The sequence below is a fragment of the Narcine bancroftii genome, chromosome 6, assembly GCF_036971445.1.
Source record: "Narcine bancroftii isolate sNarBan1 chromosome 6, sNarBan1.hap1, whole genome shotgun sequence".
Lineage (NCBI taxonomy): Eukaryota > Metazoa > Chordata > Chondrichthyes > Torpediniformes > Narcinidae > Narcine > Narcine bancroftii.
Window position 1 is genome coordinate 225,933,937 of NC_091474.1, and position 17,315 is coordinate 225,951,251.

The following is a 17,315-nucleotide window of genomic DNA, read 5'->3' on the forward strand; positions in this document are numbered from 1 at the left end:
AAGTTGCTTTAACCAACAGCTCTGCATTCATCCCATATCCCATTGTGAATGCAGGTGGACATTTAACCATCAATGAGAGGTAGAGCAGTCTGCAGGTATGTTCCAATCCTCAATAAAGGCAGAGCTAAGTAAGGAATTGAATGAAATTGTTTATTTTCATGTGTACCGAGATACATTAAAAAGCTTTGTTTGTGTGCTACCTAAGCAAGTCAACTGGATGCAATAATATATAAATTTAAAAAATGTAGGGGATCAGGTTTAGTGTTTCAAAATTTGTTGTTTTGCGGCAGCAGTATTGTGCAGAAAAAGCTGCAAAATTACTATCAATTACAATTTGGTAAATATAAGATATTTTTAAAATTAATAATTAGTGTGTAAAAGAGAAAAGTGAGGTTGTATCCGTTGGTTCATCGTCCTTACAGAAATCTGATAGCAGAGGGGAAGAAGCTGTTTCTGTAATGTTGAGTGTAACAAAAGTCAAATAGTGTAGGAAATAGAGAAAAGTGCAAAAACATAGTGCAGGGTATCAACAAAGCAAGAGCATCATCTTTTGCATGTAAGAGATCAACTCAAGAATCTGGTAACAGAAGGAAAGAAACTGTCCTTGAAGCAGTTCACACAAGAAATGAAGTTAATGTTTTCATGAGTTGGAATAAATACTGAATAGCTGATTAAACAGCTCTGGAATCCACCACCACCACAGAAACTAGGATCTTACAATTTGTTTCACACTTTTGATATCGACAGAAGGCTGACAACACTTTCTAGAGCAAAGACTTTGGAATTTAAAATAATTCCAGCTGTAACACCTCTCAGCAAACGTTCACAGCACAATTGCATCATTGACATTGCTGAACAATTTGGAAAAATGCAAGTATATCCATTAAACATAAAGGGAGACACATCCAATTGAAGTAATTACCTTCCCATCAGCCCACAGCCAATCAGCAGCAAAGTGATGGAATGTGTCTCCAACAGGTGCTCCTGTGCCACTTGCCAATAACCTGGTTACAAATGTACAGTAAGTCGAGGATGTAGCTCCAAATGGCATTCCTGGTCCCTACATGTGTTTTACATAGAACATTACAACACAGTACAAGCCCTTCAGCCCATGATGTTTTGCCAACCTACATAAATCTACTCAACAAACTAAACCTTCACAACCTCACACCATAATCTATTTTTCTTGCATCCATGTGATTGTCTAAGGGTCTTTTAAATTTCCCTATTGTTCCAGCCTCAACCAACACCCCTGGCGATGCATTCCAAGCACCTGTGTAGAAAAAAAAAACATGCCCCTGATATCTCCCTTAAACTTTCCTGCCCTCACCTTCTACAGATGTGCTCTGGTGTTTGCTATACTCATCCTGGGAAATGTGCTGTCTGTCCACCCTATCTATGCCTCTCATAACCTTGTAAACCTCTATTAAGTCACCTCACATCCTTCTTCACTCCAAAGAGAAAAGCCCTAGCCCAGGTTCATACATTACATTGCTACATGATTTAGTCCCAAGCAATAACTTCTGATTCCTGGTGTTGCTATAATTTATATAATTATATATTCCTCTCTACTCCCATGAATGACAACAATTCAACAAGACTTGAGGGACTGAATGCAACATGAGCATTTTCTACAATGCACACTGCAATAACGTACAGTTTCTCCCATTTGTTAACTTCCAGCACAGACAAGGACTGGGGTATCAACCAGATTACTGCATCACCCCTTCAGGTTCTCCATATCACAGGCCATCCTGTTTAAGGCGTTCTAGGTCCGAATTCTGAAACTCCCCACTCAACAGCAATTTGAAAATCCCTTTAACCACATGGAATACAGTCAGTTTGCCTGTTCCAAAGTAATTAAGGATGGGCAACAAATATTAATCAGCCTTGCCTGAAAAGCACAGACTCTGAAATAAAACCAGCTGAGGAGACAAATCCATGTTTATCAGTTTAAAATGTGGTACTCAGACTGGGGTGTGCAGAGCGTTCACTGGGCTTCATAGGAAACCTTTGGATTCTGGCTAATTTTGACTTTTCATAATGTATACTCAGGACTGGGTCCATGGGTAAACTACAGTACAAACACCAGTATGAGCCAGCTGGTGGTTGGGTATAAAACCAGTCCTTGAAAACCGGGACACAAAGCCCAAAGGATTGATTGAAGCAATGATCCTGGAAACACACATGAGAGATGCTGGAATCTGGAGCAAAACATTTTGATAAAAGGTGCTTTCACACTGAGATCCCAGTAAATTGGCATGTCATTGAACCAAGAAATACCAGTTCAGTGCAACATTTCTGGGTCCCGGGTCCAAAGGAGGCAAGACCTGCTGCAACACATCAGCACCTGTGGGACGTGAAACATCTGTGCCAGGTAGTGACAACTTTTAATAAACAATATGGCATCTTATCTTGTCGTACACATGCTAGGCATATATAGTTATGGCACTCTTCAAACACATGCAAATTTGGTGTGCATCATGTTCAACTTGATGCATACACTATTGATCATAAATGAGCAATGTGTGTGTGTGCAATCAGAAGAATGTTTGAGGAGAGATTGAAAAGAACCAGAGGAAGAAAGGTGGACAGACCTGAGAAGCCATAGATGGAAGCATTTGGCTGTTTTGTATCTTCTTGCATGGCAATCTATAAGAAGAATGTTGAGGAGAGAGAGAGAGACACCAGATGGGTCTGAGTTCTGGTCTAACGTCCTCGTCAATCTTGATGAAAATTATTGGTAGAGTCACTTTCAAATGCCTTGGGACATTTTTGACTTTGTATTGGAACTCCTGGAGCTGGAATTGAGGTGCAAGATAACAAAACCACGATGCCCTTTCATACCTCGGCTCAGACTCGCCGCTGCTCTATGGTGGTATGCTGCCCCCTTCAGAACATCCATTTATTAGTCACATTTTAGGTGTCACAACCCTATTTGTGTTGGTGCGCCAAGTTAATGCTGTGTTGAAAATGACCCTTTTTAGACGCTTTGTTGACCTGCCAAGTAGTGCACCTCTCCAGGAGACAATGGATGGATTTGCAGAATGGAGGTACCCAATATGTGCTGGTGCAATTCATCTTGCACATATTCCCATCATTGCCCCCACTGACGATGCAGTAGCCTATGACAATTCAGAAAGGGTGGCACTCCATTGTTCTTTAGGCTGTTGTTGACCACAACTGCTGGTAAGGAACACGGCCTGAATTTCAGTTACTTGTCTTCAGCTATAAATATGCCTCACTCTATTCATTTTTTGTTCCAGCTTCACAGGGTATGTGGGTTTGCCTGGCATGTTTATTGCTTTTTAGCCAACTTGCCCATCTACAGGCAGGCCGAGGATCAGGGCAAATATCTCTTCACATGTGAAGTAAGTGTAATGCCCCATTGTACAGTGACGTATGTCTAGCTCAAGCAAGCAATCGTTTTACTTCTCACAAGCACTCAAAGTGAAATTAATATTATTGTGAACTGATGGAATGGCTGACTATGCAGAGGTCATTGGAAGCCATTGGTGAACTGTTTGTGCTGTCATCTACATTTCTCTGCCCACAGATCCAAAACCATTAATGGAGTGGAAATCCCCATGTATCTAATCGGTGACTCCACTTACCCTCTCAGGAATTGGCTAATGAAGGGGTTTACTGAGCAACAGACTCTCGATCAAGAGCAGCAAAGATTTAACTCCTGTATGAACTCAACAAGACAGGTGGCTGAGAATGCTTTCGGACATCTCAAAGGTCACTGGAGGTGCCTGGCCAAATGACTTGATCTTTGTAACAATTTACCTATTGTGTCCTACACAATGTATGTGAAATTAACAAGGACCACCTCATGCCGGGGTGGATCACTGAGCTACCCAATCTCTCTGATCCTGATCAAGATGCTTATCAGGGTTCACAAGTGCGGAGCACCAGGCTATCCGTGAAGCTACTATGTCAATTCTATAAACAACACCAAGAACATAACACATTTTCATTAAAGTTTATTGCACATGTAAGGAAAAAGTAATGCAAATAAAAAAAATTAAGTAACATTTAACAGTTAAAGCAGTGAATTCAACTCTGAATAACTATGCACAATTGTCAACATGAACAAGCACCAATAAACAGCTGGAGGTAAGAAGAGTAATTAAAGGAATCATATCCCATGTGGTGGAGGCTTTCAGCATGACCAAGTGGCACTGCGTGATATTGCCAGAGGGTTGCAGGAGCCAGATGATGATGGGAGTGGGAGTGGGAGCAGGGTTTTGTGATGCAGGAAATACTATATGTCCAACAAGTTTGCGCTTAAGGGCTGTCTGACCATGCATCTCCTGCTGCATATTGTCCATCCATCTTTCATCCTTCTCCCCTGCCAACCTCTCCGCTTCCAACTGGTCACACCTCAACATGTCTTAGGAGAGCCATTTTTTGGTCTTCCCGGGGAATGTCCTGCATTACCTCCTTGATCTTGCTTGTAATTGTAATAGCTCTCCCCCTCTTCTTTCGCTTAATCCATGGCTGGCATTCTGAGGACAATTGAAACTCAATGGAAATTAGCTAGATGGCTCTTAAAGGTCAAGCACTTGCAGAAAGTCATGAGAAAAAAGGCTTTCACAAGCAAGACACTTGGCCCCAGATAGAATAACACTGCACATAATATGGCCAATCCAACCACCCTTTTCAGTTCATTGAATTGTGGTTGTTGACCGTGTGGAATTTTCGCTTGAGGGACTTAAGCTTGTTGATAATCTAGGCCTTGTCCCTCAAATACCCATGCTTCTTCATTAGCTGAGCCATGTGCTGGGACAAAGGCCCATCCTTTATTGTCCCCACAAGGTGCTTCTCTATCTCCTCTTCCCCCTGAGGGAAAGAGATCCCTCAACCCTTTATCACTCCAATTAGCCATTTGAATAATTCAAATTTGAAATATTCACAAACCTTCCCTTTGCAGCTCATCATCAATCCTTCACTGCAGATCCTTGAAACAATTGTAGAAAAATAGCATGCATTGAACGTCATCAAAGTATCACCGTCTTCGACCCAGAAAGGCGGTAGGCCATTCACACTGAAGTCAATGTGAAATCCATTGTCTCAGATACTACCTACTTTAGCAGGTAGTACAGGAATGAAAATGCCCCCCATACCATGTTGGTCCTATTCACACAGACAGGTGAATGGAAAAAAGCCGATTAACTATCAGCTTTCCGGGCAGGGTGAAAAAAAGCGTCCCAATCTGAAATGTCAACTTTTCCTTTTCTCCCTCTGATGCCGCTCAACCCACCAAGTTCCTGTACCAGATTGTTTATTGAATCTCTGGTGTTATGGGTTTTTTTTTTATATATTATGTCTTTAAAAGAGATAGATTGTGGGGGTTTAGTTTAGGTCACTTCACAAACAGACGTTATCATTTCACAAAAGACATCTCATTTAAAATGCAAGAGCTATGTATAAGTAGAGACTTCATGTTCACAGTGACTTTACAGAAACTTTAAAGAAGTAGATGTTAATTGAACTGATGTTGCAGAGTAAATGGACTATTGTCTTTAAAGCAACAGATTTCCAGACAGAAACTGAAGTCTGGTGCCAGCAATCTGTCTAGTTGTAGTTTGCTGTTCTAAGAGGGGTCATGTAGTTTTGCAAACAGAGAGAGGAAAAAAGGCGATTCTTTAGAGAGAGAGAGAGAGAGAGAGAGAACTGAGTTCTACAGTTGTTTTTGGAGGCTGCAACATGGCAGGCTTGTTGAAAAACCCATTTTGAAGACAGGTTGTGAGTTCTGAGTTCAGCCTGTTGAAAAAAACTCTTGTAGTCCTTACAAAAGGAAATAGCTGGCTCAAGTGTTTATCCTGGAATAAAGGAAACAGGAGGAACTCTGTGGTGTCCTGGAAGAAGAGGTTATCATTTGAAAAACCCAAGTTGGGTCAAGTTTCTTCAGCAAGTCACTGAAATGGCTGATCAGGGCATCAGTTTGTATGTGTCCAATGAACCACAAATCTCTCTTTGAAACCAACAAGAGCACTTCTTGATCTGTACCCATTTATCTGTAAGCACCAGAGCCTGGTGAAAATTCATAAATGTTAAATTCTGTGCCCAGTATAAGAATCGCCTGATACCAGAGAACTTGGAGGAGTGAGGTGAGATTGGACTATGAATCAAAGAACTTTCCTGAATAAATACTTTCCAGAGGACCTCAAAACTCAGCAGCAATAGATATTCACCAAGACAAATGGTTACTTAAACAAAAGTTGCTTTTATTTATCTTTAAACATGAAAACAGAATCACACTTTAACTTATCAGCATTGACTTAACTAACCTAACTTAACCCCCTTCTAATTCTAAGCACACATGTATGTAATGTATGTGTAAGTTCAGAAAAGTTGTTTGATTCACAGTCCAATCTCACTTCTCATTCCTTCAGGTTCACTTCTCATTCCTCCAAGTTCACTTTTCATTCCTCCAGGCAATTCTTATACTGTCCACAGCATTTAACATTTATGAAGTTCACCAAGCTTTGGTGCTTGAAAGGTAAATGGTTACTGCTCAGGAAGGTTCTTGTCAGTTTTCAGAGAGAGATTTGTTGTTTGCTGGACACCCACAACTGATTCCTTTTTAATCAGCCACTTCAGTATCTTCCCAAAGAAACTTGCCCCTCAGGGTTCTCCAGATGATAACTTCTTTCTTTCAGGTCACTACAGAGTTTCTTTCTGTTGCACTTATTCCAAGTGAAACATTAGACAGCCAGTCCTCTCCTCTTGCACGAATCACATGGGCTTTGACCAGGCTGAACTAAGCACTCACAGCCCATCTTCTAAATGGGGTTTTCCACAAGCTCAACAGCTTGTCCTGTTCCAGTCTCATTAGCTCTCTCTCTCTCTCTCTCATTCTCTCTGAGAGAGAAAGCCTGTTTGACTCTCTCTCCTTGCAAAACCACATGACCCTCTTAGAATAACAAGTTCCACTCCAGACAGTCTGTGGCTTCTACAAGTTCTTTCATCTGTTATCTTTTTGTAAACAACAATCCATTAGTGAAGTCTCTTGGGCATGCTCCAAAGCTTTTGCAAAGGCTCTTGGTGCCAGCCTGTCTAGCATGGGCAGAGCTTCAGTATTTTAAATAAGATCAGTTTTAAAGTGTTTGTGTATGACCTACACTAAAAAAAAACCTGCCCCAATTTATCTCCCGAAAATATATCTAATACAATACAAACACAACATAAACTGTCACAATACACATTACATACATGTATACTTAGAATTAGAAGGGGGTTAAGTTAATAGTAATAAGTTAAAGTTTTATCGTGTTTTCATGTTTAAAGATACTTGAAAGCAACTTTTGTTTAAGAACCATTTGTCTTCCGAATTTCTATTGTCTCTGGGTTTTGGGGTCCACTGGACTTGGCTCTGCTGTATAATACATACTGAATAAAATAGAACCAATTAGCACAGACTAAACCAACCGTTGCAGAATTATTACCGGATTTTGTTTAAAATAATTTTCCCAAACCAAAAAACAAGAACAAGAAAATGAAAGCGTGAAACTGGCAGGGTAATGTCTGTGGAAGAAACGCAATATGAAGAAGGGACGAGGGAATGTGTAAATTGAAAGCAGAAGTCTGCAGGCGTCTGGTTCATTTAATGATACATCGACAACAAATGTTTCACTTCACCCAGTCCGCCTCTGGCTGCCACAGTGTGGTTGTCGTGAACCCGTCATTCTCCTCGCAAGAAATATTGGGGAAACAGAACATCGAAGCTTCCCTGAACCATCCTTCGGCTTCATTGGAAATCTCTTCTGCGCAGTGTTCTGAGATTTACGGGAAGAACAAAAGCACGTGGGATAAATGGTTAAAAAGCTGTCCATCGGCAATGTGTTGTCGCTGTTCCTGAATCCCCGCCCACGCCAGCACTCTCCCGCAGAATCTGGCTTATGTCACAGCAGATGATTGATGGCCAACCACTTGTCCTCATCACAGAGTTCAGAACATAAATTACTGAAAGAAAATACAGCGAGGACAATGGCTAAAGATGGATCTGTGGATAATGCTAATAATTTATCAGAATATGCATGTTGACTACAGTTTGATATGTTGGGTGGCCAAGTGGCTTCACAGGTCAAGCGACCAGGGTGCGATCCTGTCCTCGACGCCGACCGTGCGGAGTTTTCTGTGTCCTGTGGGTTCCCCGGTTTCCTCCCACATCCCTCGCGACCCCCGTTTGGTTGGTCACTGTACATCGTCCCTCGCGAGTTCTAGAATCGAGAGGGAAATTGATGGGAATGTGGGGAGAATAAAATTAGATTCGTGTAGGAATAGTTCTCAACCTTTTCCCCCCACTCACATACCACTTGCCCTAAGGGATGACTTAAAGTGGTATGTGAGTGGGGGGGGGGGGGGGGGAAGGTGAGAACCAGTGGACCGTTTGTTCAAATGGTTGGCAAGGACTCGAGGGAACGAGGGCCTCTTTTTGTCCTGTCTGACTCTATGCCGTCTTTCCTTGCAAGCAGGACTCAGGGACCCTCGGCACAAGTTCAGGGCGACGAAAGCTACTCAAATTCCGATGGAGAATGGAGCAACCAACCACCCACCCCGGCCCCGCAGATCTGCCCCAAGCAACCCCGTCCAAGGAAAACATGTTCCACCCCGACTGAACTAGCTGACATGAAATCTTTGTTGCAACAACTTAAATATCAACCAGCTAATCTCACCAAATAGTTTTTGATTGATCCTGCCAGATGAGAAAACTCATTTCATAGGGTTGCGTGATGTGGGAACTCGATGACTGATTAGAACCTCACATGTTGATGTTCTGACAACTGTTACATCAACACGTGAGGTCTTCCAACGATTCAAATTGAAACTTCGTCGTCTCGTACCTTTTCGTTTACTAACAATTAGGCTCGAATTTCGATCCCTCTCCCTAACCTTTAGCTTCTGTTTCCTTGACAATCCTCTCTTGTAGTTCCCGCTCACTTCCCCCAAGTCCCATTGATTCTGACTTTCTCTTCTAGTTTTGAGCCTTTTTTGCCCCCCCCCCCCCCATTGAATCCGAGTTCCTTCATTTCAGTTGATTCAATAGTAAGGTGTACTATGCTTACAGACATGGCAATACTCGCCTCCAACTCGTCCGCAAATTGTATTTGGCGCTTTCATAGTGTTCCTGTTACTAAGTCCAGGGAAAGCAAAGGCTATGGAGGGTCAGAGTGAGATTCTGTTGGGTTCTCGCATGACATCGTCTATCCAACCATCTCACACCAAGCAGAGTGGAAATTGGGTCGCCGTCCCGGATCACACAAGCGATTCTGTTCGATGAGAAGCAATCGGTAGCTTAAAGACATGAACATTCGCCTTGTGTACAGCATGTTGGTATTACATATAAGATGCCATGTCAGAGGAGGGAGAATCCCTCAATACAAGTCAAAACAGGGCGGCACGGTTGGCGTAGCGCCTTTACTCCGCCAGCGATCGGGGCCGGCCCGGGGTTCGAATCCCGAGCTGTCTGTGAGAAGTTCATATGTTCTCCCCGTGTTCTGCGTGGGTTTTCTCCGGGGACTCCGGTTTCCTCCCACCGTTCAAATCGTAGGTTAATGGGGTGTAAATTGGGCGGAACGGACTCGTGGGACACCATGCTGTATGTCTAAATTTTTTTCAAAAATTTAATGAAAGGTCCTCTGGTATAATTGATTCTGAGTATTTACATTAAGAATTGGGAGCATGAAAGTGAACGAATCCTTCATAATCCACCCACACCTCTCCTTGACAAGACAGTACAGAACGGAGATGTGAGGAATGAGGTTTATTATGCATCTTTTGATTTCCTCTTTCCCGATCCGGTGAATTCCGTGGTCTTCCAGCTGGGTTTACTCCATCGTCAACCCTCCCGCTGCCGGTTCTTGAAAGGGAATCGGTCTGAGCTGGAGTTTCGGACAGAACAGGAGCAATCTGTCCCCAGGACATGATGCTGTGCTCCATCTGAATGCACACATTTCATCCAGATGCTTTTAACTCAATCGAAGTAAAACAGAGATAGAGATGCAAAAGGTGCAAGCGCCGAGGCGGAACTTGCTGGTCAGACCCACCACCACCAGCGACACAGAAAGTGGCAGGAATGAACAATTACTGGCCAGTGTTGGCAGCATGAAAGCGGTTGAAAAATCAGGCCGCTTTTCTTGCATTTCTCAAAATCCATCAGCAAACCCCCCCCCCCCTCCCCAAAACCACTTTTGGAATTCCATTAATGAATGTTTTTGTTTGCAAGCTTCACTGTTAGATGTACAATACCGGTGCCTGGACTCTGATATTTCGCCGGTTACGTTCAGCTTCTCGTACCTTTTCTCCTCATCTTGGTTGACTTTAATTGACGCTTCCCCTGGTCGGGGGGGTTACTGGGCAACATCAACACTTGAGCTCGTTTTCGCTTCGCCTATGATCACGGATGTGCGGCTGGTTTAGGTCCGACAACGACAACAAACGAGTTGAAAACCCACATTATCCCTTCGAATAATGAACAAGGGTAAATTGTGGTAAGGATGTTGGACCCGCACCACCCAGGTCCTAAAGCACCGTAACTTGGCCGCATTAGATTTAGGATTGTGTTACTATTTACATCAGAACATTTAAGGTCAAGTAAATGGTTGTGCTATTGTATCGGGGGTGGAATTACAATGCAATAAATAAAAGGAGACTCGGGTCTTTAAACTCCCGCAGACATTGGGCATCTGGTTATGTCTCATTACGGGAGAAACGAAATTGAGTTGAAATGTCCTCTGAATTGAAATCTATTCTGTTACCTGTCGAAACATTGATGCGATATCACAACATGCGGTGATAGGAGGCGTGGCCTGTGCGCCGCCCTTCTCCCACGTGAGTTCTCGGTGCTCGCTGTGCGATTTGGTGGCCCCATTGAGAGAGCTTTGATATTGGTAGTGGGAGCCCCGTGACTGCCAAGCATGCTGACGTCAGGGCAGGAACGAAGCTGCTATCAGTTCCAACCCCAGCAGCTTCTCTCTCTCACACTCACTCACACGGACTCTTTCCCATTTCGCATGGCCTTCAGCTAGCGAACGAGCCTTCCCCCCTTCTTCACCGGTGTTCAGGAAGGGAGCATATTTATCCAAGCAGGAAGGAAGGGACAGAACCGATGTCCTGGCCTGTTACCCAGCTGTGAGGAAGTGAATGACGGGTGAGTAGAAACGTACAGGGGTGCTGCTACTTGGTAGCCGGGAGAGGCGAGCCTTTTAATAAGAATTGTCCGCATGAGCTTCAGTTCTCTGCAAAGGCAGTGTATAGGCTGAGTAGAAGCATAAGAGCACGCAGCGAAGCGTTCTCGCCCGCGAAACCAGAAATAACGTGCGGTTCAGCACCAGGGACAGCGCAGTCCCCTTCTCAATCATTTTTCCTCGATTTTCAAATTACTTAAATGCATCATTTGCAATATGTTAAATTTTAATCTTACTACTAAAAATGCATTTGTTACTTGTGTCTAGTTACTTCTTTCGTGCTTTTTTTAAAACTGAATCGCTCAAATGCTTGTTCGGACATTAATCAAGTACATCCTTGCTCAACAGCCGCCAACGCCCCGCCCCAGCCACCTCCTCCTTCCCCGCATCAAGATTTTGTTTAAGTCTACTGCTTGGCCCGGCTAATTTCACTCCTTTCCATTTCAGGAACATTGTGACAGTGGAGCGATGGGTGAAATCGCGTCTTTAAATGAAACTGTCAACCTCTCCAGCTGGTCGGGCTCCGCGGACAATAACTCTTCCCTGGAGTTGCAGTCACAAATGCCGAGGCAGTCGGTGGATCCTTGGGATGTCATGTTGTGCATTTCGGGGACGATCATCGCCTGCGAAAACGCACTGGTGGTGGTCATCATCCTCAACAGCCCAGCTTTACGAACGCCCATGTTTCTACTTATCGGGAGCTTAGCGACGGCGGACCTCTTAGCGGGCCTGGGATTGGTCATGAATTTCTTTTTCCATTATTTGATTCACTCGGAAGTGATCAACTTGCTCACCGTGGGGTTTTTGGTTGGGTCCTTTTCGGCCTCTGTAAACAGCCTGCTAGCCATAACCATCGACCGCTATCTTTCGCTGTATAACGCGTTAAGCTACTACTCGGAAAGAACTATAGCTTACATCCACAAAATGTTGGCGGTGGTGTGGGGCGTCTCGATTTGCCTGGGCTTGCTTCCTATACTGGGATGGAACTGTCTGAGCGACCTCTCTACCTGTAGCATCGTTAAACCTTTAACCAAGGGCAATTTAGCAGTCCTAGCAATCTCCTTCCTTGTGAACTTTGTGATAATGTTGCACCTTTACATTAAAATATGCAAAATAGTGTGTCGTCATGCCCACCAAATTGCCCTGCAGCAACACTTCTTTGGGACGTCTTACTCCATGACCACGAAGAAAAGTGTCTCCACGCTCGCCATAATTGTAGGTACCTTTGGAACCAGCTGGCTCCCGTTCGCCATTTACTGCCTTGTCGGGGATCAGGGTTATCCCTCAGTGTATACCTACGCCACCCTCCTTCCCGCCACCTACAATTCCATGATCAACCCCATCATTTATGCTTTCAAGAATCAGGAGATACAGAAAGCCTCGTGGCTCCTGTTTTGTGGTTGCTTTCAGTCCAACTCATCCTTCCATTCCAGGTCACCGAGCGAAGTCTAGACACTCGTCCTTTCGGCCGATTACGGGATCAGTGCCCGTGTCATCGGAGTAATGGTGTCCTTGGTATCGGGTCTGTCCCGATAATACCGGGAAGAAGTCGGCGTGTTTTCGAAAGATTCCTCCTGTTGGGTGGCGAGTGAAGGATTGGCATTTTAGTTCAGAATTAATTAGGATGGAGAAGGTCCGTCTACTTCCTCTGACTATGGAACATCAGAAGCCCTTCCAAGCAAGACTAGAACTTGTTTTCCAATTAACCTGGACGCTGCTTCCCCTGGACCACGGACGGACTCTCCTGTTTCAGCCCACACTTACTTTGCTGGGAGGCTGCGTACCGGGCGTCTAATCGCCTGTGTGAGCCGCCCGTCCCTCGTTTCTCCAGGGTGTAACATTGCAGCCGCTTTTTCACAGCTGTTCCAAGCGGTCGGCTGGTGCTTTAAAGATCAAAGTGACTTTCAAGGCTCCAGCACAGATAATTTTCCATCCTGCGCTGGAAAATTAAACTGTTTTCTTTCGGAGCCCATTCATCCCTTTCCGCTCGGTAGATGAGAACACGATGCTGAATGTTGCGTCGAGGGAGAATATTTGATTCACGCAATTTAGAGATAGGCAATAAATTCTGGCATTGCCAGCCACATCCATATTAGGGCGAAGAGGGAATAAAGAAGATTAAAGATGAGTTGTTTTGGGCCCATTTGTTCGATTAAAAATACTAAGGAACTTTGTGAAATAAGACATTTAGAGATCTCAAACATTACTGTCTGCTGAACAACGCAGGACGTGTGGAAATGATCAAGCACTTTATATGTACGGTAATTTCTCTACTGCTTTGCCCCTACGGGCTAACTGGACTGAAAATATGGACATACTCTATTTTTGCGTTTTAACTGTATTAATGTCGTGAATCCGGATGCATATTTTGTTTACTGTGATAATAAAGGTCTTTTGTACTCGAACTGTACAAGTATATTCGGTGCGTTGTGTCTCGGAATTTTTTAACCAGGTAATTCTTCAAGCGCATTACAAAGGGTGCAGATCGAGGACACATTCCTTCACTGGTTTAAGGGGAGCCTGGGTTGATTGCATCAAAAGAACAAAGGGCTTCAGTAACAGAGATTCCAAGACAGACACATGGATGGAAGAAAAATAGAGGGTTACGGGGTCCGAAGGGTTTAGTGGGGTTTTTTTAAAGAATATATGGGTCGGCACAACATCGAAGGCCAAAGGGTCTATACTGTGCTGTAGTATTCTATGTTAGACTGCAATCAAGCCCATCCGTCAAGAGTAAGAACTTCACAGGAAGGGACAAACCAAATCAAGTTCCCTGTGTTCCAAATCTACAATCAGCAAACATTCTTCCTGATACTGTCTCCAAAATGTGAAGCATATGTAATGTGCAGTTTGAAACATTTTTGAACTAAGTATCAGGAATATCTGATTTGGGACCATATCCAAATTTCTCTTAACTCTTGTAACTAAACCTGAAATTGAATCCCAACCCATCATTTCTGCTGGTATCTTATTCTACACTATCATCAAACTCTGAGCGGAGAAGTACCCCCAAATCTTCCCATTAAACATTTTACTTTTCACCTTAAATCCATCTCCTCTAGTTCTTGTCTCACCTAACTTTAGTGGATACCCCTCAAATTTTGGATACCTCTCTCAAAATCCCCTCATTCTCAAATGCTCCAGGGAGAAAAGTCCTAACCAATTCAACCTTATCCTATAACTGAACTCTGCAAGTCCCAGCATCATAAATTCTCTCTGCACTCTTTCAATATTATTGATATCTTTCCTATAGGTTGATGCCCAAAAAAGCTACACACAATTTTGGCTTCACCAATGTCTTCAACATCCCAACTCCAGTACTTATATTTTTGAAGGTTGATGGGATCTATCTCATAGTATGGAGGGAGGCAAAGAGGTTGCATAAAATTGATCTCTCATCACAAGCAAGATCCCAGAGGGCTGGAGAAAAGGCAATGTTGTTCCTTCATTCAATATGGATAATCCAGCAAATATATGAGCCTTACATCAATTATATGGAAACAATTTGAGAGCATGCTTAGGAATAGGATTTACTTGCATTTGGAAAAACATGGGCTTATTTAGGATTGTCAGCATGGATTTATCCAGAATAGATCATGCCTTACAAACTTGAGGAGATAACAAAGGCAAATGATGAGAATGGAGCAGCAGATTTTGCCTACATGGAATTTATCAGATATTTGACAGTCATTCACACTAGGCTGATCTAGAAGATTAAGATACATTATGATTTGGTAGATTGGGTTTCAATTTGGCTTGGCTCTTTGGATTGGCTTTTTGAAAGGATGGCACAGTTAGCACAACACCTTTACAGCTCCAGCAATCAGGACTGAGGCTCCAATCCCATGATGTCTGTAAAGAATTTGCACATTCTCCCCATGTCTGCATGGGGGTTTTCCCAGGGACTCCAGTTTCCTCCCACCATTCAAAATGTACCAGGGGTGTAAATGGGTATCACAACCTCATGGTCCGAAAGGGCCTATGGGGTGGGAATTGAAATGGGTTGCCACTGAAACGAGGTGAATAGATACCAGTTCAGTGGGCAGGAGCATGTGGAAAAAATAGGCCTACTGGGAATATTGGGTTTGTGGACCTTAGTTAAGAGGTAGAACCAGGCAGGGTGGGCTTGGGCAACATTAAGGTTGGAGGCCATGGAAGGGGGAATGGCCAGAAGTGATGAGGTAAGAGATAGTGTGTGAGATTGTAGCTTGATTTTTTTTTTGGTGGGGTCCTGTTCAAGAGGTAAGTAAGAAGAGGTGTCTGAGAGCCGTCATCAAGGCAGTCAGTGCACCAAACCACAACAAAGCATCCTTTTCTGCAGATTTGATCACAACAACCTTTGACATTCTTTAACAACCTTCTTTGCTGTTCATAACTTATTAATCAGCCGATCTACATTTTTGTCCCAAAGAGAGGTCTTAGCTTTGATCCGTGTGGAACAACACTGATCATAGACTTCCATTCCGAGAAATACCTCTCCACATTACCCTCTGTCATTTTTTTTAATTGACATGCATACCTGTCTGTCCATGGTCTCCTGCACTGCCAAATTGAAACCAACTACAAATTAGAGGAACAACACTTTATATTCCATCTGGGTAATCTCCACCCAGATGGCATTAACATCAACATTACAGTTTTTGTTAGCCCCCTCCCTCATTTCCTGCTGCTCTGCATTCACAGAACGATCCCCCCCTCCCATGTTCAATACTCAGCTTATCTCTCCCCCCCCTCCCATGTTCAATACTCAGCTTATCTCTCCTGTTTGCCCATGTATCTCTACCTACGGCCTCTCTTGGCTGTTGCCCTGTGCTCCAGCCCATGCCCCTTCTTCCCTCCTCCTGCATCCTTTTTTTAATTCAGATCCATGGCTGCTTTTTACTCTGGCCTTGACAAAGGGCTCAAGCTGAAAATATTGGCTATGTATCTTTGCCTCCTCTGGATGCTGCACGACCTGCTGAGTTTCTCCAGCACTTCTGTGTAATAACTACAATCCCAGTGTCTGCTGACTCTCTTGTTTCATTGTCAAAGGATAATAATCAAGTAGAGTCCTGGGTGCAGAAATATCGGATGGAACCTATTCTGGACAAGTGTTAAATTTGTTCTTTGGATAGCAAATTTAAAGAAAACATACACAATAACTGGCAGGTCCCTTAGGTCAGTGGTTCTCAACCTTTTTCCACTCACATACCACCTTAAGTAATCCCTTACTCATCACAGAGTGCCTAAAGCATCCTATGCCACATCCTGTGGTTAGTAAGGGATTACTTAAGGTGGCATGAGTGGACAAAAAAGGTTGAGAATCACTGTCTGAGGAGCAATGATGCACAAAGAGAGTTTGGAATTATTTTCTGGAAGTGGTAACCTAAACTGGAAGTATGGTAATGAATCCATGCAGAATGCCTGCCTTTATCAGTCATGACATTCAGTATAAACATTGGGAAATCTTGTTACAGCTGTCTTAAACTTTGGCTTGGCCACATTTGGAGTATTGTATGCAGTTCTGGTTGCTGCATTAGAGGAAGGATGTGGAGGCTCTGAAGATTGTGTAGAAAAGGTTTTCCAGAGTATTGGCTGGATTAGAATATATTGGCTTTAAGGGGGAGATGCATAATCTTGAGTTGCTTTCCTGGAAGCATTCAAAGATAAGGGCCAACTTGATGGAAATTTATAAAATTGTAAGAGACGTCGATGGGGTAGTCAGTCAGAATCTCATTTTTTTTCCCAGTATGGAAATATCAAGTACTAGTTTGCAGAGCTGTAAGGGAAGGGGGTAGGAAGTGGAATTTAAAGGAAAAATATGAGGTAAGGTTTTTAAGAGAGAGGTAGGAATGTGACAACACATGACAAACACACGAACAGACAGGAATTGCAAGGACATGGGTTATGTGCAGACACTTGGGATTAATTTAGTTTGGTCTCCAAGGTGAGATTACAGATTGGAATTTTTTTTAATGGCCATAGAAGCACAGGATTATGGTGGCAAACTGTTTTTCAGACTGGAGGAGTGTGACTAATGGGGTGCCACAGGGTTTGGTGCTGGGCCCATTGCTGTTCATCATCTATGATGATTGAGATGAAAATGATTAGCAAGTTTGTGGATGACACTAAAGAATCTGG

General features: G+C 43.4%; 1 protein-coding gene and 1 long non-coding RNA gene across 2 annotated transcripts; one reads left to right on the forward strand and one right to left on the reverse strand.

Moving 5' to 3' along the window:
* Positions 1-7,592: 7,592 nt before the first annotated feature.
* Positions 7,593-8,806, reverse strand: LOC138735543 (uncharacterized). The gene is made up of 2 exons (XR_011339756.1): positions 8,685-8,806; positions 7,593-7,784 (listed from the first exon to the last, which is right to left on the reverse strand). It is a non-coding gene; the product is annotated as an uncharacterized lncRNA (long non-coding RNA).
* A 2,857-nt stretch (positions 8,807-11,663) lies between these two features.
* Positions 11,664-12,647, forward strand: gpr6 (G protein-coupled receptor 6). Its single transcript, XM_069883573.1, has one exon. It carries the CDS (start codon positions 11,664-11,666, stop codon positions 12,645-12,647), a length of 984 nt encoding a protein of 327 aa, XP_069739674.1.
* The last annotated feature ends 4,668 nt before the right edge of the window (positions 12,648-17,315 follow it).